Source organism: Ammospiza caudacuta, chromosome 1, assembly GCF_027887145.1.
Source record: "Ammospiza caudacuta isolate bAmmCau1 chromosome 1, bAmmCau1.pri, whole genome shotgun sequence".
NCBI lineage: Eukaryota > Metazoa > Chordata > Aves > Passeriformes > Passerellidae > Ammospiza > Ammospiza caudacuta.
The window spans coordinates 129,762,218-129,786,469 of record NC_080593.1 but is presented as its reverse complement, the minus strand read 5'-3'; the positions used below and the strand labels follow the sequence as shown (position 1 = coordinate 129,786,469).

At 40.3% G+C, this 24,252-nt stretch overlaps 1 protein-coding gene across 1 annotated transcript in view; it reads left to right on the top strand.

Moving 5' to 3' along the window:
• The window catches only part of RIMS2 (regulating synaptic membrane exocytosis 2), a 443,432-nt gene extending 422,044 nt beyond the window's left edge, over window positions 1-21,388 (top strand). The window contains exons 38-42 of the mRNA XM_058808280.1: window positions 14,500-14,641; window positions 15,971-16,083; window positions 16,832-16,933; window positions 17,893-18,032; window positions 18,491-21,388. Of these exons, the coding sequence (XP_058664263.1) occupies window positions 14,500-14,641; window positions 15,971-16,083; window positions 16,832-16,933; window positions 17,893-18,032; window positions 18,491-18,709 (716 nt within the window). The 3' untranslated portion in view covers window positions 18,710-21,388. The remainder of the gene's footprint in view (window positions 1-14,499; window positions 14,642-15,970; window positions 16,084-16,831; window positions 16,934-17,892; window positions 18,033-18,490) is intronic.
• The last annotated feature ends 2,864 nt before the right edge of the window (window positions 21,389-24,252 follow it).

Genomic DNA, 24,252 nt, shown 5'->3' with positions numbered 1-24,252 from the left:
TCATTACTGTTCAAAGGGCAAGTAAGGAAACAACAAGCATGTGTAAGGCTTGATAGCACTTTTGCACTGCCATGAACTATAGTGGAATAAGTCACTGATGCTTCAAAAGATTGGTACAGTGACTGGTACCTCTTTTTAATCCTGCCCAGTGCTTTAATTTCTTAGCATTTTAGGGAAAAGTTTGCGAATTGCTATATACTCAATTAAGGTAACATACTGGATAAAAGAAAAAAGGTAACATTAAATAGTGTTGAGGAAGATATGGAAGTAAGAATATATAAAAGCCCCAAAATTATGTGATGTAGCTATAAGCAAATCCTCTAAGGACTGAATTTAGAAAAGGTACACTCATGTTTGCTAAGGAGGCAGATGTGCTTTAGAGAAATACAGCTTGGCCTAAAGTGGAGAAGAGATGAAGGATTTGCCTGTGGCTTGCAGGGCCAGCTCCTCAAGAGATGCTGGGCCACTGACAGAAGCAATGGGCACAAGCTCGCTCACAGAAGCCTCATGCCGAACATCAGCAGTTTTTCACTGTGAGGGTGAGTGAGCATTGCTGAGAGAGGTTTCCCAGGGAGGCTGAGAGAGAGACTCAAAGCCGTCTGGCCCCCAGTCAGGGCAGCTGGCCCTAGTGACCCTGCCTCATGACCCAGGGACACCTTCCCAGCTCAGCCTTTCTCTGGTCCAGTGGTTCGTTCCCTCTTTTATAGATCCCACCCGAGAGCGGACTCTCGCCCGTAGGCTGCAGGTGTGTCCTGCCGGCCGGGAGTGGGGGCAGCGCTGCCCAGCCCCGCTCCCCGCCGGGGCCGCTGCTGCGTTCCCCGCTCCGTGCCGAGCCACGGGGCCGCCCTTTCTGCGGCCTCCCCCCGCCTCCAGCAACCCTGCGAGCCCCGGCCGGCCCCGGCGCGCCCCTCCCGCCTGCTGCCGCGCAGGGGCCGCTCGCAGGCCGGCGGGAACCGGGCGGAGAACAAAGTCTGCGGGCGGTGCCTGCGGGACGTCCCGCCGCTACCGGCCGGCGCCGTGCCCCGGTCCTGCCTCCGGCGCGCTCGGTATTTACAGCCGCCGCGGCCGGACCGTCCCGCCCGCGAGTCTCACACGACGGCGCCGTCCCGCTCCGCCCGCCCCAGAGCCCCGCGCCGCCGGCTCACTGCTCGCCCCGCTCGTAGGCGGCTCCGTGCCGGCTGCGGCGGCCCGCCCCGCCGAGAGCAGCGGCGGCGGCAGCGGGGCAGAGCCGGGCACAGCGGGGCAGAGCCCAGCTCCGCGGCGCGCAGCCCGCCCAGCGCTCCCCGCCGCCCTCAGCCCCCGCCGCCAAGACGCCGCGCTTCTTGTACCGCGCCAAAGGCGGGTGCCGCTCGGCCAAGATGGGCCGGCAGACGGCGGCCGGCGGGCGCGCCATGCAGCGGTCGCAGAGCCGGAGCAGCCTCTCCGCCTCCTTCGAGGCGCTGGCGGTCTACTTTCCCTGCATGAACTCCCTGGAGGAGGAGGACGGAGGTGAGGGGCCGGGGCACGGTGGCCGCAGGTGTGCGCGGGGACCGCGGGCGCTCCGGGCCGCTCCGGGGACGGGCGGGGCTCGGCGGCGGCCGCCCGCCGGGAAGGGCCGGGGGTCGGCTGGGCGAGGAGCTGGATATGGGACGCGAGTGATGGAGAGTGGCTTGGGCTGAGAGAGAGATTGGTAACAGCGTGCTTGTAGCTGGAGAGTGAGGTGGGATTTAACGGATGATGTTTCTCGTCACATTGGGAATGAAGTTGCTAGCTGAACTTTAGTTACGTTGGGGGGAGAAGTAAAGGATAGAGGGTCTTTCCATTCTTTCCATTTTCTGCTCATTCATACGAAAAACAAACCACACTTCCTCGCGGGTGCTTTTCTGACAATCTACGGGCTTGTTCAAGTATCCCTTGCCTGTCATTACAACAGAATTTTTATAGAACACCAGAGTTGAGCAATTAAATACTGGCCCCAAGTATCCTTTCCTTAGAGTAGCAGTGCAGATGGAAGGCTAACAGGAGAAATACAGTGGATTTTGTGTGTAGGCATGGCCCCCAAAGAGACTTGCTATTTGGAATGTGCAAATGTACATACATAGTTATGCGTGGCACCAAACTGTGTCCAGGACGGAACTTGTATTTCATGAGTTTGTTTTGAATATACTGGTTTCATAACGACAGTAATCTGTTGTGTTTAAATATATTTATGTATAGAATGAACCGCTGGGATTTCCCTTGTTTTATCAGAACTAATTCAAGATTTTTAATTCCACTAAGATTAATGGAGCAAATTGCACCTTCAATAGATTTGAACACTATAAAAGAGAGAAACCAATGTCCAATGCTGCCATGCAAACATGTATCAGCTGTGTGTGTACACCATTCATGATCTATTTAAAATATCTGCATGTTCGTTTATCACCTTCCACATTTCAGGCTGAGAGTTCAGTGGGTAATGTCTGTCTTTGTGTGTTTTGATTTATCTTCTCATGTGCAATGGTCTGTGATTTTTTTTCTCCAAAGCATCTCTCAATTCTGATTAAATCCCAAGGCATGGTCCCTCACCTTTTCCCTGCTCTTACTCTGGGGCTGGCCAGCTTGCCTCTTTCAGTGGAAGAGAAGTGGCTTCCCCCTGGGGCAAACTCTGCTGTCCTTCAGTACTCTCATCTGCTCCCTGCCTTGAACAATGAAGTGAACTGCAAAATATTGCCAGTAGACTGCAGGGTAGGCTTCAGATGGCATTTTTAATACTATTGATGTGCTAATAAAACACTATGGCTGAAAGCACACACTGAAAATATCATAAATTATCCTAAACTAAATGTGTAAAGGTATTCTTTAGAGATTATTTTTCTTTATCATTCCTGAAGCTTTTTCTTTTCACTCCTGATTTTTAGATACAATAATTGCATTAATCCTGTGTGAAATCAGAGTGTTGATTTGTTTTATTCTACTTGGTTTTCTTTACTTCTCTAGGAAGCATTTAATTTATTCCTTGGTGGAATCTGTGTTTGCTTAAAACTGTTCACTGGTTCAAAGAAATATAAAGTAGATGGAAGTCAGCAGAGAAATGTCTGTAAATTTAAGGATAATTGTAATGATTTATTTATTTTGTGCTGGCAAATTATTCAAAGTGTTAAAAGATTGTATAATGATGAATATGTCACATATTGTGTGGATTTATGTTATCTGATCCTATTTAGATGTAGGCTACACTTGAAAATACATTTCATTAATTCCCATGAAAAAAATAGAAATGGAACTGCTATGCAGTTTTATGGATTTGAGTTTCTGCTACCTCAGTTCAGACATACCAGGTTACAGAGGGAATGGCAGCCATGAAGCAAAGATCATTTTCCAAGTGTCCTCAGTGGGATTAGAAAGAAAAAACTGTGATGTGTTCTCTGGATGGCAAGTTACTTCTGCACTCAAATTGGAATTTATTATCTTACGAGTGTTTATACAATTATATTAATGAAATGTAATTAATACATTAGTTGTAGTAATATTCCCATGTTCACATACAAATGTTCTTTTACAGTTTAATCTGAAAAAGGTGTCAAACTTCATAAGTTAATTATCCTCGTGATGTAGTTATTTCTGCATGTAGTGGATATCCTAAAAAAAAAGATAAACTCTGTTACAAGGGTGCTTTTTTTTTTTTTTTTTTACATTTCACACTCAGTCATATTTTTAATACAAATAGAAAATCTAGAAAATCTGACCCGTTGAGGCATTTATTTGGGATGCTCTCTTGAAGACTTTTTTTATTAACTGCTGAAGTGGTCCAGAGGTATATCTTTTGCTATGAAAGAATATGAGTGTTGTCAAGGTCAGAAGTCATTTATTAGCAAGTAACTCAATACAACAAATTAATAATTTTTGTAGCTATTTTTGAGCATGATGATTAAGAAGATCCCTTTACGTGTCGGCTGATTAAAGGAGATCTCTTAAGCCCTGGCATCCAAGCTGTGATGTACTGAAGAAGTGGGCTGTGGAAAGGCTGCTGTTTGCTGGTTTTGGTAGCCATGAATTTGAATCACAGAATCATCAGAAGGTTGGAAGGGACCTTCAAGAACATCCAGTCCAGCTGCCCACCCAGCACTGTCACTGTAGCACCTAAACCCCATCACCCAGAGCCACATCCAGACACCTCTTTAACACCTCCAGGGGTGGTGGCTCCACCATCTCCCTGGGCAACCCATTCCAATGCCTGACCATCCTAACAGTGAATTTTTGTTTCTAATATCTAATCTGAATCTCCCCTGTCTCAGTGTAAAGCCATTTTATCTCATCCTCTCACTGCAGGCATGGCAGAAGAGACTGAAGCTCCCCTCACTACAGCCTCCTGTCAGGTGCTTGTAGAGAGTGATGAGGTCCCCCTGAGTCTCCTCCAGGCTAAACAAGCCCAGCTCCCTCAGCTATTTCTCATAAGTTCTGTTTTTAGAGCATTGTTGCCTTTCTCTGGACACCCTCCAGCACCTCAGTGTCCTTGGAGGACCCGAAAATGAACACAGCACTCAAAGTGTGGCCTCACCAGTGCAGAGTACAGGGGGGTTTGTCATGGCTAGTAGGCCTGGTTTGCAGTGCAGGGAGCTACTATTTAAAATAGCATTTCTTACCTGCTGATCAGTTGGGATGAATCCTTCAAGTTTATGCACATTCATTATTTAGGATTAAAACATTCTTTGTATCATCCATTTCTTTCTGGCATGTCTGCATGTATACACACAGGACTAACATGGTACCAGAAATTTATGTTGTCAAAGTATCAAGGATTTTAAAGAGATGTCTTGCATTTTATTTTGTTAGATTCACTAATGATAAAATGTATGGCCTGCATACTGAAGTGAGAATTGGTGTCAAATACCACTTAGAACAGACTTGGAATTACATGGAAATGTAATTTATTACATGGAAATTGTTGAAAAGGTATGGGGACAGAGTGCAAATCAGTATCTGTATAAATGCTCTTGAAGCATTCATATTTTTTCTGAAATCTTGGCTTTGTTGAAGTTAAAGAAATTTTGTGACTGTCAAAAGATAAGAGAATTTCCACTATAAATATATGTGATATCCTTTTAGATGTCTGTGTAGTCATAGTGCAAAGTCTCATACACGTGCTATATTTACAAGTAGTGCATGAGTGCACTAAACTTTCCTGTGAACAACTGAGCAAATGAATTCCTATGTACAAGAAGCTTACTGGAGAAGAAGTAGAGTTACCCAACATGCAGAGAAAAGAAGAGAGGCTCAGGTCACACGATGTGATCACTAGAAAGCCTATGTCTGTTTTTATGATTGGGACTGGTAACTTGGTGCTTCCTCAAATTACACTGTGTATTGTTTTTTAATAAATTTTCACTATGATTTCCTTTTCATACTTAACTTCTGATTTGCATTTACACTGAGGTGTTGTAATAAACAGTTAAATAGCACATTGCCAGGAGTGCAGCTGTGGAGCTGCTGGTTATGGCAAGGTCTGTATGCAGAACTGTGCCTACCAAAAGGGAGTATATTTCAATTTAATATCTTCCTTTGCTGAAGTTTTTGGGTGGTAGTGAAGCTATGAGATTGAAGGGGAAAGCCAAATGCTTTGCAGGTGCTGAAGACAATTCAACAGATAATTTATGATAATTTAAGACATAAATTAATTCAGAAAGAACTGGAAAGCAACTTGGTCTCCCAGTATGTTAGAAAAACAAAAGGCAATTAAAAAAAAAAGCCAGAGAATGTTCTTCAGTCCAAGACAATCGTGCCAAAAATAGCAAAACTTAGTTGCATTAGCTGAGGAGAAGTTATGTTACAGTTTTGCATATTGATGTCTACTGAAAGAAGTATCTGAGGGTTGCTGCAGGAGTTCAGCAGGAATAGAAGCACATTGCACTCTCCTGTCACCGGGCTGATAATTAGCTGGGAAACTTGCTGGAGGGGTTGTTGGATCCCACATAGGTGTCAGCAGGAGTGCTGCCCCTGAGTGAAGACTCAGGACTTTAAATAAAGGTACATGGAGCTGCTCAGTTGAGCACTGGTAATGGCTTCAGTGGCATTTCTCACTGATTAATCACTGCACATTGGCACAGCTGGAATAAAACTCAGCAGTTCCTGGATTCTGTTCCTGTGGTTAGACCGCCAGATCACAGTGTCCCTCTGGATGTCCCAGTAGACAATAACAAGCAGACAATAATTTGACCAGAAATAGAAAATGGGGGAAGTAGTAACAATAAATTCATTAGCACAGTAATTACTAAAGTGAAGAGAATTCTGAAGATTAAGTAGTTATCCTTTAAAATTACCATCTTAAAAAGAATAAAGTAATATAGGAGTATCAGGCTATGAAGAAAACGAAAATAACTACATCATCTTGGGGGAATTGGCCTACATTTTAGCCTTGGTGGTAAAGATGACCTTGTTTATGTGGAATGTTCATAGGCAGAGCCAAGGAAGGATATGAAAGAAGGGTATAGTGCCCTGTGACAGGTTATCCTGTAAGAGATGAACCTTTAAAGATCTTGGCTCAATTGATGCTAGCACACCAGAGATCGTCTGCTGCACATTGCATGCAACAGTGGGGTCACTCATCTTGGAGGATAAAAGCACTCTGAATATGCAATAATAATTGTTCCGTAACAATCTGCATGACATTTAATTTTATAGTTAATTAATTTTTCTGTTTGCTGTTAGGGCCCAGTTCAGGGGCTGTCTTGGGTCAGCCTTTCCATCATGGTGGTCGGTCTGTCCCATTTCTGCAGCTCCATGGGCTGAGTTCAAAGGTGGAGGCAGTATAGCAGGCATTTCAAGCTAGTCACAAGTGTTTTTACCAGTTATACTCAGGTACTGTACTAATGAAGTGGCTGTAGATGCCAAAATTGATAAGACCTTTAAAAAAATTAAGCATAGAAAAAACTATACTGTTGCAGGCAAAGCAAAGAGCCTGACAAAAAATCATATGTATTCTGGAAAACTAAGGGAAAAGTAGAAGAAACTGCAGAAAGATTGGCATTCAAAGCACAGCATACTTATAACTGAGTTAGAAATGCCCAGTATATTTTTAAAGCTGTATTTCTCTAATAGTTGTGTTTCTCCTCTGAGCTGCTGATTACAGTGCAGCATGTACCTGAATAGCTGACAGATAATTTGAATGTGGCTGTAGCAGCAGCAGTGGAGCTACAGTGCATGATAGGGTGCATCTCTGGTGGTACCTACGTAAACGTGTAAAAACCCATCTCCTATCTATGTGCTGTAATTTTCATTTTTCAATGTCAAGGTCAAGAATGTAGTCAGAAGATCAATGCACTGTGTTGTCATTGTTTCAGTTTGGAGAGGTAAATGTTTAAGAACAGTAGTTTGAAAGTAGGTCATTACAATGTGAAATTTGCTCCGTTTTTTGTGAACTGTGGTTATTTAAATAATGGTATTTGCATAGGATCATTATTCATCTTAGACAAAGAAATGGAGGAAGAGCTGTTTCTAATTTGTGTAATCTCAGTAGCCATCCAAGTTCTTGGCACCATCTACCTCATTAAGCCTTAATAGAGGGTGTTGAATTGTTTCAACACATTTGCTACATCATTCAAAAATGCTGCCTAGATCTGTCTGATAGTGTATGCAATGACCCTTGCTACAATAAAAATAATACAGGTTGGGATAAAGAATAGTGTTACTGCCACTATTCCAAATTTAGAAAGTATCTCTCACTTCATATAATGAAAAAAAAAAAAAGCAGTTCTAAGCTCCTCAATATATGTACTCTTTGCTGCTTAAGCATTTTTAATCTGCTCTTGACAATGCATGAAATAATGGTTATTAAAAAATACATAAGAATGGTATATACATCTAGAAAATTGAGTGCTCATGTAAACATAGATATCATTTCCTCTTGAAACGGCAGAAATGGTTTCTGTTTGCTTTGGATGATCATCCTTTGTCATTGGCAAAATCAGAGACTGGATGTAAAGAGTTCCTGTGGTTAAGATGTACACCTATCTAGTTGTACATCTATATTCCTTATATAAATTTTATACAAAATTAGAATGTAATTCCACAAAATTACTTTCTCTGTTTTTCAGGATTTTAATAGATTGAGGATGAGACTGATTTTCCACTGCTTTGCACTTTTTGTAGTTATATAGATTGTTGTACAGGATGTACAAAGTGGATATAAAATGCTACCATTCTGTTTTGACACATGCACAAAATACGTACAAATGATTATAGATCTGTTACATTTGAATGATAAGAACATTTATCTGTGTTGAGATCATAACTGGTCTAAATGAGGGCTCTTGAAGGTCTGTTCATTCAGATCACTTGTCACATGGGAGATACAGCTGTGGGCTACAAAGACATGTGCTTTTTGTTGTACCTCTGTGTTCAGGTTTACAGCAGGTAAATGGCTTTTGGCAGGTAAATCCTCAGACCACACCTAGAACACTGAGGGCCTTATCAGTAACAGAGACCTCTGCAGTGGTGCTGGAAGGGCCTGAGTGGCTGTGTGTAGTTCTGTTCCTGATCTGCACCTCACTGTCAAGATCTGTAATCAGCACCTGGAAAACAAAGGATCCAGCCAGACCTGCATAGCCTGTTTGTTGTTGTATAACCAGAGTCAGATAACCAAAAGTGGGAATTACGTCAGCACTAACTGCTCTCTTCCTTACAGCTGTGGTTAATTAGTTTTGATTCCCTGGGACAGCCTCTCTTATCAGGGGTAAATTCTTTGTCAAGGAAATGGCCAAGCATCAGACCTCTGTGCTGTATATACTGCATATATATATACAATGAGTCTGATGCTGTATATACTTTTCTGGGATCACCGGGAGTGGTACTTAGCACTGGTACTTGAAAACAAACCATAGGGTGTTCAAGATAGTTATTTATGCTTTTTATATGTAGCATGTGATTCTGAATAATAATGCTGGGGTTACTAAAGTTTTAGGAACATTAAGTACTTATTGTACTTATAGCATGCAGGAAAGCAGCTCTTTGTTTACAGTTCAGTCCTGTAAAAATATTTCAAAAACCTTTTTGGGAACATAAAACCATGAGTTGAAGATCCTGAAGTGATGGGTTCCACACACAAAACCAGTTTCTCTTTTCTGATGCTCTTAACAATTTGTTGAAGGATCAGTTAAAACTGGAGAATGGGCATCAGAGCAACAGTGAAATTACAGTGGAAGATGTAATTAAGATGTGGGAGAGAATAAGGAGCAGGTGCTTGCCTTAAACCACAGGATTGCTCAGAAGCCACATGGCAAACTGACTTCACATCACATGGCCACACCAAGGCACAGAGTCGGCTGAACATACGATTTGCCATGGCAGGGAAGCAGAATGCGGGCAAAGGATGCTGCAATCTGGCCAGGAGCAAATGACATTCATGATGCCTCTTGGGTCCTGTAGGAAATTCATCAAGAATGGCATGCCAAATCTTCTATACCAGCCTTTGACCAGAAGTCCAAGCAACAGTTTTGCAGTTGATTGTTGTTGATTATTTAATTCAGTTCTATCTTTTACGTTTTCTTAGGTGCTGTCTTGATTAACCATGCCTCTATTATGGCCAGAGGAAGAAACAAAAAGAGTAGGACAAGAGTGAAAAAGTGTTCCTTGACCAAATATGAAAAACTAGTCAGGACTCCCAAGAAATTTAAAAACATATGGGGCAGACTGACACTCAGCCCAGACTCTCTCACACCTTCCAAACTGAAGAGCTCTCTTGCTGAAGGCAGCTCTGCTTTGGGCATATCAGTGCAGGCCATTCCTGTCCCAGTCATAATTTATCATTGTTTTACATTCAGATACTCATGGAAGCAGGAACTAGAATGCAGATCTTCCTTTCTTCCTTACAAGTAAGAGAAAGACCCTGATAACAGTTTCCCCTGGCTCTGAAATGCTCTTTGGGTTTCAGAAATGCTGACAGCATGCACTGTGAAAATATCCATTGGAAGGATTGTAACCAAAATTTCATAAACTGATTGTTAGCACTGGCCCAAGAGAATCAGTGAAATGAGCTCAAACTCAAGTGGCAATGGAATCCGTACTGCCCAAATCCTGCTTAAATTAATAGATTCTAAACTGTGTCTTCTGCTTGGGGTCTGTGGGTAACACAGAGAAAGAAATAACTTGGCTGTGCTTCCTAGTGCTTCAACAAGAGCTAAATGCCTTCTTCAGTGCAAACAAAACTTGGGCTACTCCAGAAACAGAGCTGTGCAGCTGTAAGGGAATTTGAGACCTCCCCTGTCTGCCTTTTCTTCTGTAGGTTCACATTTTATTAGACTATCTTTTATCTAGCCAGTTGTTCACATATCTGGAGTGGGTAACTAGGTGTGTAATTATTTTAGTCTTAAAAAATGGGCACATAAAGGCAGCTTGTTCTCTTTGTGGATCTAACTCCTGAGTTGAGATGACAAGGCTGAAGGAGTTTTTATGCAGCTTTTCTGATGAGGTGGGGAGAGCAGAGAAGAGCCACCTCAAGCACTTCAGTGTGTTTCTGAAGCCACAGCTGCTCTGTACCCCCTACAAGTCCTAGCAAGAGATCACAGACCAGCTAGGGACTGGCATAGCCAGCCTGCCTGTGCCTGTGCCTTGTCTTCTTGTGGCTCTGTGCCTGCTGGGGAGCAGTTGTAGGAAGCTCCTGCCGAGGGCAAGCTGAGAGCTCTCACTCTCACCACCAGCAGTGGATTTCATCTGGCTGGATCCCAGATGATGGAAGGTAATCTGTTGCATTCACTGCAGTTTTTGACTTCTCATCTGCTGCTGAAGATTGTATCAGTAGTTTTGCATCCCTGATTTGTAAGTGATTTGCACTCCAAGTTGTGGGAACAAATAATTCTGTGCATAACTTAGAAAATGTGGCCTGCGGAGTCTATTTGCAGCAACCATATTAGTTAAATTACCAGTGTGATTAACTGTAAGAATGAGTGTGCTTTCATAAATACCAGTGCAATTATTTCTGGTAATTTATTCCACTCCTTATGATATGGCTGCGAGAATCTGAGCTAGTGTTTTTCAGATAATATATTCCATATTTTGTTGGGGGACTTGAGGGAAATTTCTTTTTGCTAGGGCAATTAGTTTATACTAATTTGGAGAACATTTTCAATGTTATTTTTTAGAGTTTAGGAAATGATAAATAAAATGATTTTGATTGTAGGTACTCAGCAACATAAAAACTAAGTACACTTCTAAGCTCTCACTTCCGTATATTTTCATTTGTTAAGATTAAAACAGCATGCATAACATGAGTGTATATATAGATTAGGATTATAAAACCAACCCTCACTTTTGCAGTTACACTAGTTAGATAGTTATTTCTGAGTGAGTGTTTCATTCTCAAGTTACTTGTGTAGCTAGAGGTTAGTATTGCTGTAGTTGGGTTCATTTCAGCTTGTCTTGGTGAATGCTTGTCTTGACAAATATCTTTTCCAAAATTATCTGTCTTGAAAGAAAAAGGACAACTTTAAATCTTTTTTTTTTGTTTTTCCTTTTTTTCCTTTTGATTTGGGTCCAGTATGGAATGCAGCTACATGAGTAGTTGAATTAGCACAAGAGAGGAGTTTCTTTTTTCAATTTCCAGGCAGGAATGAGGAAAACAGTTTGGCTTTAGTAGAGTGATATGATCTTCAATCAGATGCTCTACCAGCTACAGCTTGGAAGTCTGGCACCAAAGGCTATTTCTTTAAGCTGAGCAGCAACTTTGTGGTTTCATTGCTGTTTGAAACCTTTTTAATTTTTTAATGCTGAATTTATGAAACATAAAGTATGGATGACAAAAATACTATCTTTGCTTTAAAATGGTTTGAGGAATTGTAGGATTATTTACTGATGGAAGGTCAGATCTTTCTCTGGAGACCATTCGAGAGCACTGCCTTTTTCTATTGAAAATTAGGAAATAATTATTCACATAACCTCCTTTCAGCCCTCCTTAAATTCCATGCTAAGGTCAAAATAATTACAGTTTACCACTTGTACTTACACAAAAGTTGGATATACTACACATCTAACTTTCATGGTATATCAAAGTTGTATCTTTGTGTGCCTGTTGTCGTATGAACCAGACCACTTATTTCAGTTAGAATGAATGTGGGAAAGTAAAACTGCATTAAATTAAAGTTTAGAGGGATGCTGTAAACGCGTGTGTCTATGAAGACTTGATTGGCAGTTGCATGAGTTCTGCCTTGATTTCTCAGTAAATTGATGTGCAATGGTTATGTTCATTTTTTAATTCTGTTGTTCTACAATGAAGGCATACAGACTTACAATTCTAGTTCAGAAAAAAAATCTGCCTTACAAATTAATAAAAGTTACTATATACTCCTTCACATATGACATAATCAAACATATATTTCTCTCAAACTCCCAAATGTTTGAAAGGTGTATGAAGATACTGAAGAATCATGCAAGATGGAGGTGTTCTTTTAAATTTACATTAGGGGCTTCATATTTACAATAATGAATTGAGAATGACCATCATTCGATGAGGCTGAAGGAAAATTAATGCTTACTCATCAAATGAGTTCTTAGAACAGAGGAGTAATGTCCTGTGGGGCTTCAGAGTTGTGTGCCTTTCACATGTTACTATGATGCAGTGTACCTTTTCTACAAAACTACAGCACGATATTTTCCTGGCAGTTTGTGGGAATATTTCTCTGAAATGAGTGCTTGTATGCTAGAACAACTGGACCACTGTTGGAAGTCAGATGCCAGCTTTCATTAATTGAATATAAATAATAAACCAGCAGGCACTTGGAATGATACAACCCAAAGAAATGAAATTGTTGATTTCTGACCTTCATTTTTGTGTGTTGTAGTACCCTGGTGCCTTTTTTATTTGCATTTCTTACATAAGGTAACATGATGTAAGATGATGGGCATTTTTAGAAGTAATTTTGGTGCAATAAAATTTATTTTTTCATTGTCCTGTGTGCTGAATTCATTTGCGTAGCTGAAATTCTAGAGGAAAAATTTTACTTCTATTATTGTTACTATTTGTATGTACTGATTCAAAGTGATGGCCTTAAGGAATATGCAGAAGGCTTTTAATAAGCAATATTATTTAATAAGCAATATTATTATCATGATACTGCTGTAGAAATGTCTCACTGCTGCTATATTGCAGAGTTATTAATCTTTCTTGACAAGGAGACAGTGGTTTTCAAGGTATTTGTGGTGTCTAGCTCCCACATCACTACATTTCCCATGTTCTTTATTGTCCTAATATTCCTCCTGACTGAGGGGCCTGGGAGACTTCAACCCGCGCTGCAGCCCTAGGACAATGAGTGCACTCATGGAAATTGAGGTCTGTCTCCCATTCCCTGGCCAAGGGTGCAGATCCTCTTACTCTGAGCCAGTTCCTGTGCTCACACATTCCCCCTGGGGTGTGGTAGTCCTCATCCCAGGACAATCTCCTCCTTTTGCTCGTTTCCTTTTTCAAATCCCTAATGCTTCACCATCCTCACAGGTCCAGAAGTTCTTCTGACCTCTAGCACGTGACAAGGCAGAGAAGGTGTAAAGGGTAACAGATGCTACAAATAACTGCACAAGAAAATTGAGTCCATTGATGTCCTAAGAAATTGGATATTACTCTGCCCTCATTGTATCAGTATTTAAGAATTATTATTATTGTAGTGTTTTAAACTTTTTTTCTCTTTTATAATACCAGTATATTACACATAACTGTGCTGCACTCAGAGGTACATAGAGCAGATTAAAAGAAATAAGTATGCAGAATTCCTTGTCCCAGTGCAGGGAACAGTGTTTAAAATCAGAAATTACATGGAACATCTGTCTTATTCATGAAAGAAAAACTGAGGCTTCATTCCTACTCATTTTATCCAATTGAGGTCTTGATCAAAATGCCTACACTAAAAAATGCTATTATATTGTTTGAGTATTTTTTCCCTTGTCTAAGTAAAATTAAACTATGCAAATAGATAGAAAAAATGTTATTCTTGAAGGTGGTAATAAAGTTTCTTATTGTGCATATAAATACTGTATATTTTAAATATAAATTAAAATTAATCAGCTAATGAATAGAGAAGAAGGCATAGGAAGGCTTCTTGATTTTTAGTTTACTATCCTCACTGATGGATATCTGTAACTTGATTTAGGAGATAATGACCAAATGCTTTTAAAACAATAACCCATCTGAATTAGAACATTTCTCTTCAGGTTTTGACATCATGGTAACATTTTAATTTAATTCCTAAGAGGGATTTATTCATCCAGGGAAAATATATTTTAAACGCGCTAGACTATGGATTGTTTAAATCTGGTTACCTCCATGGGCAGACTTGTGTTGTCTGACCTTGGAAAGCACGTGGTGACAGAACCAAGATCCTGTAAGGATATTTATGCTGCTGTTTTCCTGTTACTAAAAAACTGATGCATTTTAAATGGAAGCTTTGTTACAGGTCATTAATTTGTGGCTCTGACTGTCTGTGCCACGTGGTGCAGGGGTGGGCACGGCTGCCCAGCTGCGGCAGCACAGTGGCATGGGGGCTTCTCTTTTGTCTCCAACAGAAGCAGGGGGCAAGAAGCTGCGGAGCACCGTCCAGAGGAGCACGGAGACAGGGCTGGCCGTGGAGATGAGGAACTGGATGACTCGCCAGGCGAGCCGGGAGTCAACGGATGGGAGCATGAACAGCTACAGCTCCGAGGGAAAGTAAGCAGCATTTACACTGTGGTTTCCTGACATTTCTCCATGAAACTAGTTGTTAGAGGGAAGCACAGTGAGTGCTGTAGGTCCGATTCAGTCAGAATTCCCTTCACAAACCAGTGTCATTGATGGACTAAGCCTCAGTCTTCCCCTGTGAGTGAAAAGAGTCTCCCAGTGTTGGTGCAGGAAGGAGGAGGATCATTTCTGCTGTGCCATGAGAAGGGCACATCGGGGGGCAGATCATCATCATGAGGTGTGTCAGGAGGGGAAGCAGGTGCAGTACTCCAAGTAAAACACAGATATGGATAAGTTCTGTTCCAAAAACTCCTGGCATACGTCAGTGCTATGCAGAGCAAAGCATTTCCAGAGCATTTCCAGGTCACTGGACTCAAGAGTTTTTCAAAGATTCTGCTGCTTTTAACCTGAAGAAATTATCTGGGCAGCAGTACAAGTCTGTCACGTATCATGGTTATCATAGCATCATAAAAGCCCAAGTTAAAACTTCTGAGTGATGTATCTGAGACATTGCCTAGAGAAGTCTTATTGAGGGTTGATTTATTAGTGGTGTTCATCTGTGCTGCACAATATATATTGTGTTTCCAAGTTGGTGCACTATATGTATTTGAAATGGACGTTTCTTAATGATTGGTCATTACAAATGTCATTAGTTCTTGTTGCTCTGTAATGGGTACAGATAATTTATGGCAAGCATTTTAATTTTAAGTTACTTTGGTCCTTTGCCACAAGGGATTTCAGTTCTATTATTGAATAGACGTCATTCTCAAAGACATTTTCAACAAAATCTTTTGAATGAATGGCAGTTTTGAAAATAGCAACCAGTATTTGGTCTAATGTCATCATTTCACTGTGTACATTTGATATTTAACCATTGAATTCACAGTAACTGAGAAGTGTGAGCAACGTAACATTCATGTAACTAAATCACTGGTAAGGGTGTGTGTTAGTATCTTAATGAACTGGTCTCATATCAGCACTAATTAACAGTGACCTTTAATGCATTAGAAAAGGAGAACATTATGGAAGAATACAAATTTGGAAATTATTGAGGAGAGTGCTTTCTTTACCTGTTTGTTTATATGCTGGAGGCTAAATTGCTGCTTGTTGCACACTGTGGGATTTCAAAAATTACAGTAATTGTTTGGTAAGTTCCTTACAGTACTACCAAACCCACAAACATTAAGTGCAAAACATCTAGAAAACAAAAAGCAAATCCAAGCCAAAACAAAACAAAAAACAAACAAATAAATAAAAACACAAACAAAGGGCAAATTTAAGTGTATTTTTGTTTGGTTTCTTTTTCAATATTATTTCTAGTTTGATCTTCCCTGGTGTGAGGTTGGCTGCAGACAGCCAGTTCAGTGATTTTCTGGATGGACTTGGTCCTGCCCAGCTTGTAGGACGACAGACATTGGCAACGCCATCAATGGGTAAGTGTTTAAGTGTTTATGCCCTCTAGATAGGATATATTCTATTTGGTCAGGTAGTTAGAACATAAAATTTATCTAGAGTCCCTTTAAATATGGATTTCTCTTGTGGTTTTGAACAACTCAGTTAAGACCAAAGCTGTAACCTCAGCCAAAGTTGAATGTAATCGTGGATGCTTATGAAGAAGTGCAAAAGTAGAAAGTTGCTTTGAAAAGTTCAGCCTTTTACCTCTTCTTCAGTTTTCCATCTTTAAAATGGGACTAATGAGACCAAACTTTTCTTTGAATCACTTGGATAATATTGTATAAAAATTGGTAATTTTGGTGCAAAATGTTTATTACTGTGTTTAGAGGCTTGTGTATTCACAAGTTATCTTTTCATAATTTGTCGTTAACTAGAGCAATGGTGAAGAGATTTCAAGCAGCTTTACAGAGCTGCTTTGTATAAATTCCCTTGCTGCCTTTTTTTTAATTTGAAACTCTTAGGAAGTAGAAATTATTTTGAAGTAAAAGAGGCCATGGAAGATGGGAGAGAAGGTGTTATTGCAGAGTTTTTAAATTGTTTACTAACATAAATAGCAGTGAAGAGGGTAAACCTTAAATTACATAGTAGTGTTAAAATCCAGATCATACTTATTGATGGAAAACAGGTGATAAAAGTCACCACGTATTCATCCTAGACATTTTTTCAACATTTCATATACTAAAGTAGTTTTGAATTACAATACTGGGATTTCTTTTTGTTATCTAGGAGATATTCAGGTGGGAATGATGGATAAGAAAGGACAACTGGAAGTAGAAATAATCCGAGCCCGTGGCCTTGTTGTAAAACCAGGTTCAAAGACACTGCCAGGTAAGGAAGAAAAACCTTAGTAACAATCTTAGCACGGGGCCAGGGCTTGGACTTGATGATCATAATGGGTCCCTTTCAATTCAGTATATTCTGTGATTCTGAGAATGGCATTCTACATAAAAAGCCTGTGGCTTTTCTGTTCAGCTTTGCCAACTCTTAACAAGTTCAAGTCCCAGTAGGTTATAATGTTGTGTACTGAAATGCATATTGTATTGAAATCAGAAATCAGCCCTACTTCAGGAGGAAATGAAAAATCAGGCTGCCAGAAGACCTCAAAGTATTTTTGGTAATAGCAAAGGCATCCTTAGTTATGGGGTAGGAAGAAAAGTATATACTGAAGATTTTATATAGAAGTCTCAGGAATGAAGAGGGAATTAAGAGATGTGGAATAGGTATCTACTCAAAAAGTAGACCACTATTTGATACTTACTCCTTCTCTTATAATCTGATGTCCTGTAACGCTATGTAAAAAGGACAATATAATGATATTTTTAGCAAGCTCTTCTGCCAAAATAGAAATTGTGTCAGAGTCCTTTCTTCACTGATTTTCACCTTGTAGATAATTTAAAATTATTAAAAATTTGGAGCATTGATCCAGATTTCACCAAAGTCATTGCAAGTCTTGCATTTACTTAATAGGCCTATTTTGCATATTGCACTGTATAGGGATGCTATATATAGGAATACTTGATTTGTTCAGGTCAAAATCTGAATTGTTCCATGGTAAAAGAGACATACAAAAAGAAGTCAAGAAAAAAATACACCCAAGGAGAACAGTAAAGAAAATGCATGGATGCTTTGTATGGGAATAATTGTTAATATTGCTTGTGGATATTTCTTCTTATAAATTATATATCCTTTAAAAGCGGATTTTTATATGGTGATAGAAAGTGTGTGTGTACACAAAAAAAAACTGGACTTCTTCTTTACCTTCTGTTTTCTATTTTCATTCTTCTAAGCACCATATGTAAAGGTGTATCTATTAGAAAATGGAGTCTGCATAGCCAAAAAGAAAACAAAGGTAGCAAGAAAAACGCTGGAACCACTTTATCAGCAACTTCTATCATTTGAAGAAAGTCCCCAAGGGAAAGTTTTACAGGTAATTTGCATAAATGTTCCTCTGAACCTGAAAATGTCACCTGTACAGTTTTCACTGAATGAGTTTCAAACTTCTTTCAGGTTTCATTTGGCCGTAAATGCTCATATTTTATATACTTGCTGAGCACATAAACACTACAGTAATAGCTATTTATGCCAGTAGAAATTGAGTATGCAAGTAGAAGGGAGCAAAAGTGAGTTATAGATTATTTTGCTTCTGCTGTATGTATGGGCTCCTCTCACTGGGCTTTCCCTGCTATCGTGGGTAACTGTTGTTTGTGCCCAGATCATTTCTGTCACTGCATCATGATTAGGATGCACAGAACTAAACTATGGTAGCAGTTGGATATTTCATTCCTTACTGTAATTAAACAACCAGAGATTTTTGACAAATCAGATTAAAGCTTTTGACATTTTCACTAAAATTTTTCTATTTTCTTGTGTTTCTTTACCTAACAGATAATTGTTTGGGGAGACTATGGACGTATGGATCATAAATCATTTATGGGAGTGGCACAGATACTTTTAGATGAACTGGACCTGTCCAACATGGTGATTGGGTGGTTCAAACTTTTCCCTCCTTCTTCCCTAGTAGACCCAACCTTAGCTCCTCTCACTAGAAGAGCTTCCCAATCATCTCTTGAAAGTTCAACAGGACCTTCGTATGCTCGCTCATAGCAGCTGTGAAACTGTTGTCATAGCAACCAGCGTTACAAAAAAATAAAATTACAGGTCGCAAACCCTGGTAACACTGCATGCTTAATGTTGTGTCTTCTGAGCCTGTTTCTAGGGCTGCAACGCGATCCTGTGTTCTCAAGGAAGTTGCACACATTGTGCCCTACGGAAGGCCCTCAGGTGATGGACTGAAATCATGAAGAACTGATAGGTTTGGAGTTCAGGGACTCAGTTTTGGTCCAATCTGAAGCCATGGACTAAACTAAAAAAAATCAATCTGTTTCATGCAACAAAAGTCCTTTTCAATGGCATATCTGTTTTGTTGCTCCCTTTTCTTTATTTATCTGCCCTCCCCTCCTAAAGTTTGGTTATGCCACAGAAACGGAGTTACCCTCCCATGGAGCCACGTTACAAGTCAGTGGATTAGCAGACATCGGAAGAAAAGAAGAATCTAAGGATGATGGAAAAGTCAACTGGCACTTGCAGCAGTTGCTTGAGATCTGAAAACTCTTCATATTGAAAAGGTTCAAGACTTAAAGTGGTGGGCTTCATACCTCCAACTGTTCACATGGTGAAACCCCAGACATGATGGACTCTCTGAAAAATAAAGTTCTGTGGATATACTGTACTGTATGAAATTAAGAAACTTTTTTGCATGGACACAGATTTAGCTGAACACTTAAATTATTTTCTTGGGGCTGCAACTTGCAAAACAAAAAAAAAAAAGAATAAATCAGCCATTTTCAACAGTTTATATTATTTTTAAAGATAAATTTCACTAGTGCATGGTTTTAAAGGGAAGAGAATGCAACAGGGTGATACAAAGACATACCACGTTTATCATTCTTTAAACCAGTCATGGTCTGTGTTTTTGCAGACTTATATTAAAAATAAAAAATAATTTCTAGCAAATATTTAAAATTCTGTTTATGTGACAAGAAATAAGTGTAATATATTAAATTTATTTAAATGTAAAAGGTACAAGCCTTGTAAAGTTCAACATAATGTGCAAATTGTACACTTCTTTTACCTCCTTCTTTCTCTATGTCTCCTCCCAATCTCCCTTCTTCCTTTGCTCTTTTCCCCCTCTACCTCCCAGGATGATCAGCATATTCTAAAATGGCTACCTTTTGACTTATTACTGTCTTATGCCCCATATTTGGTTCAGGGTTGCAGATTGTTCTGCATTTCTGAATTATTTGAGAAAATATTGTTTAAGAGCTTACTTTTTTTCAAGCATGTTGAAAAGGATTTTGCAACATGGCTTGGGAGTACATTAATGTAATTCAGCATGTATTTGATAAAGAAGATATTTGAACTTTTGCAATTTATTGTACAGTGCATGGTAACTTATTTTCATTTTTTCTCACCTTCAAATTGAATTCTACAGCAAAATACTGGAATCATGTGGCCATTGTAAGATGTCTTCAATAAATTTGTGTTCAGCACCAGCATCTTTCATTCAAAGACTGAACTATTATTTCTTGAAGGTTTTTGGAAAGAGGAAAAATTAAGTACCTGATTGATTTTTAGGAAACAAATTTAAGCACTTTTATTTGCACTAAACCAAATTGATTGCTACATTTTTGAAATAACAGAAGCAACAAAGGTTACAAATCCATACAGTTCTTCTGCTGTAAAGTTCAATTTTCATAAATTACATTTCCATTGCAAAAGACATAATTAGATAATATCAGTCTGGAAAGTATCAGTCTTTGGTTGGTAAAATAGCCTTAAAGAAAACTTCTCAGTACCACTCTGTCAGCTCTTTGACACCATTGCCAGAACCTCACTGCAGTTAATGGATCTTCGGAACCCTGGGTTTTGTAGCAGACAGTAACTACCATTGGGTGGTGCTGCAAGTTCAAGCTTCTCATTAAGTTTCGTTATTTAAAGGGAATGTAACTGGCTAATGTTTAATAACAAAATATCCTTTTCTTTTTTTCTTTTTCCTGGGTCTTTGTATGCCTTTAATACCTACTTAAGGTTTAATATTGAAATCTTGCAATAATTTTTGAAGTATGTTACATTTACCTTTATGGCCACACAGAATTATTCTGAGTTTATTTGAAAATCTGTTGAAGTTTCCCATTAACAAATTGTACATGCCTCATAAGAGGGAAAAAGTAATAACAGTATCACTTATAATGCCTTTTACTTTGTGCAATATCATAGAAAATGAGATTGTGTCTTGTCTGCAGAGTTTATATAATGGATTATTGTTAATAGACAGACTGGTAAAATTATATTTATTGAAATAATTTAGACACCTGTCTACCAGCAGCAAATAAATGCTACTAACATGCAGTCTACAATATCCCCTAGGATATTAAACAGAAATACATAACCATTTTCCTGAAACTGTGAGATGTGCTCACACATTCTTGTATGCATAGTCCTCTATAAATTATTTCAAATTTTAAAATCAAGGACATGACGCATGGAAGGTTTGTACATAATTGTCATTATGCAGTATTTATTTTAAAAAAATTAATGTATTTTTTTTAATTTTCACACGTCTGCAATTCTACTTATGGTTTAGTCATGTAAATAGTACTATTCCAGTGATCACTGCTGTCTTGTAAATAGTACGTTTTAAAAAGTTAAAAGGAATTACAGTTGGGGAAAAAAAAGGGCAGATTAGGCCTGTAATGAACACCAACTAATGTAAATCAAACTCATTCTGGTGATGGTATTTAACACTTTAAATAAAACATTTTCTTTACAGAATTTGTGTGCAGAATTTTGTTGCTTTTCTCTAAGGTGGTCAGCAGCATCCTCCCGCGCCCTTCGGTGGAGCTGGTGCAAGCAGCCCATGCAGCTGGAGAGCAAGCTGGAGAGCACTGTGCTTTTCCTCTCCCACAGGGCTGCAGGTGAAATGCCGTGTCAAGGTGCCGCTGTCACTGCCAGGCTCAGGAGCAGTGGGAGCCAGCTGTGCCCAGTGCACGGCTCCCGGGATGGAGCTGGCTCCCTCCTGCCAGGACAGGCTCCAGCTCTGATATAGCCAGTGCACTGAATGTGCTGAGACCATGAGCAGGTCCCCTCAGCTGCTGTGCAGTGGCTGCACCATCCAGTCAGACTTCCACCCTATCCCTAGATACCACCTAATGTTAGCTGCCTTTTTTCTTCATGAGCAGGGTACAAATGAGGACAGAATGCCCACCTGACAGTGGTGCCTGCAAGGGCTCACGCAGCCTCTGCAGAAGGGAGAGGGGTTCAACACCTCTGCAGCGATGAGAGGGGTGGGTGGAGATGGGAGATTAGAGGATTGATCTCTACCTGACCCTTCAGAGGCAGCATCAGCACAGGCAGTGGTGACTGGGCAAAACTTAAGCACTTATGACTTGGAAATTTACTGAAGAGCGGCTGGCAGTTTGCACAGCAAAGTGTGTGTATTTATTTCTAGATATGAGGTGAAAGAAAAGCACTGCAGTACTGTCATGAGACAAAACCTCCAAAAAAGCAAGCAAATGTATTTTGGGCCGAGAGCAGTTGTGGGAACTGTGAAGATAGAAACTCCATTTGTTGCATTGCATCTGCAAGACCCAGGTTTCTGGTGTGTTAAACCACTAATACCCCAGCAGGTCCCTCTTCTGCTGATGCTGACATTGCTGTTGCATGTCAGGCAAGTCTCGGGGTGAGAACTGGGTGGGAACTATTGGGGGCAGGTGAGGCTGTCCCATGCCCTGGAGCACATCACTTCTAGCCCTGTGCTGGGGTGGCAGCAAAACACCTCCTCCCCCAGCTGAGCATGAGACTGTGTCTGTCTTCGGCACTTTTTAGAAATGTACTCCATTACACTCAGCGAATCCTTGAAAAGGCCCTTTGTACAGACCAAGAAAGCTACAACATATACTTTTCTAAAGGGTCCTATTCTCTGAGACAATTTCTCAAGAGTGCTTGCTGTTTCACCTCTCCAATTTCTTCTTGTCTATGTCCACTTAATTTCAAAACAAAACTAGATCATTTTAATATTAACAGTACCACCTTACTCATGACTACTCAACATTGGCTCAGATGGCTGATTCATCTGGTTATGCTGAGAAGAGTTTGTGCCTGTAAAAAATGTAGTAAAACACCATGGTGCCCTAACTGTGGGGCTTTCTACTTCCATGCCTTTACTTCAGTTTTAGAAGGTTTAAGTAGCATGGTGGCATAGCAGTGGCATATCAGTGGTATAGCAGTGGTATATATGTTGAGAGTGAGCATGGGGCCAGTGCCTCCTAACCAGCACATCATTGCATTCTTGCAGTTTCCCACTACTAGCAAATATCTGTGCACAACTGTATAATACCTAAAATGTTATAGTTTTTTATATAGATGTTTAATATGGCATAAAAGATAACAAAGCAATAGATTTCATAGCTTCCTCACAAAGTTAGATAATGCTATGTGGGAGTGTAGAACAGTTTGTACTTCTTGCCTTGGCACATTTCTGTGCGATTCTCACCTCTCTGATACCCAAGCAGCAAAGAGCAGACACCACATCTGTAGATGTCACAATCAGCTTCCAGTTGTGACTATCCTCTCTGTCCCTTCCTTGGTACGTATTTACAGCAAAGCTTCACCAGGAGCAAACAGCAATGAAAGAAAGAAGATGCACGTGTCCAGCAAAGAATGGTTCACCTTCAAAGGACAAGTTTATGGAACCTAGATTAGCTGGCAAGAAAAAAATTACAGCTATCTGCTACTAATACCAAAGATGAATTAACTTCTGGCATTACTTGCTTAATACCTGCCTATTTTTGATATCTTTTTTAGGATGGGATGAGTCACGCTGGGGGCATCAGATTCTCTCCTTCTCTCTCCATTGGCCACAGAGGCAGAAACTGGCTTGTGTTGAATTTCTACCTTCACAGCAGCTGTGCTTAGGAGAAGCAGATGCAAGCATAATAGCCAGGAATAAGAATGAGGATTACATAGTCCTTCAGTAGCAAGACCTTTCTGAACTGCCTGTACAATTATCAGGACTGAGGGCAGCAGGCAGCCAATAACTGATGAAGGAGGAAATGGGTGTGAAATAATTTCCCAGATCTGACACACTGTCATGTCAGGTCACTCCTCAGCCCAGCCCCAGGGAGAAAGAGAAGCAGCCATACTAATTAAACCAACAGAGCACTGATGCCCTAAAATATGCCATGAGGTCACATGGAAAAGAAACAGCATCCTAGATGTGCAGAGGGTGCAGGGCACAGGGCTATGGAAAAGTTTGTCAAAAGTTCTTGTCTGCTGTGACTATTCCTGTAACTAAGAACATCTTATCAAGTGCTATCCAAAATGTAGATATAATGGAAGTAATGTTGGCATGAAGATGGAATAGGTGAGTGGTGCTGGATGCCATTAATTTTATAGACATGGAGGTTTAGGATATCTTACTGAGGTGGGAGCAGGTTTGGCACTGGTAGTGTTTCAAGCGCAAGACTCACGAGCAGTGGCTGAAGTCCCTTGGCTTTCTCAGCTTGGAGAAGGATAAGGAGTGACTCCACCACAGTCTAAAGCTTCCTCCCAGGTGCCAGTGGAGGAGTGGAGGGGGAGGTGCTGATCTC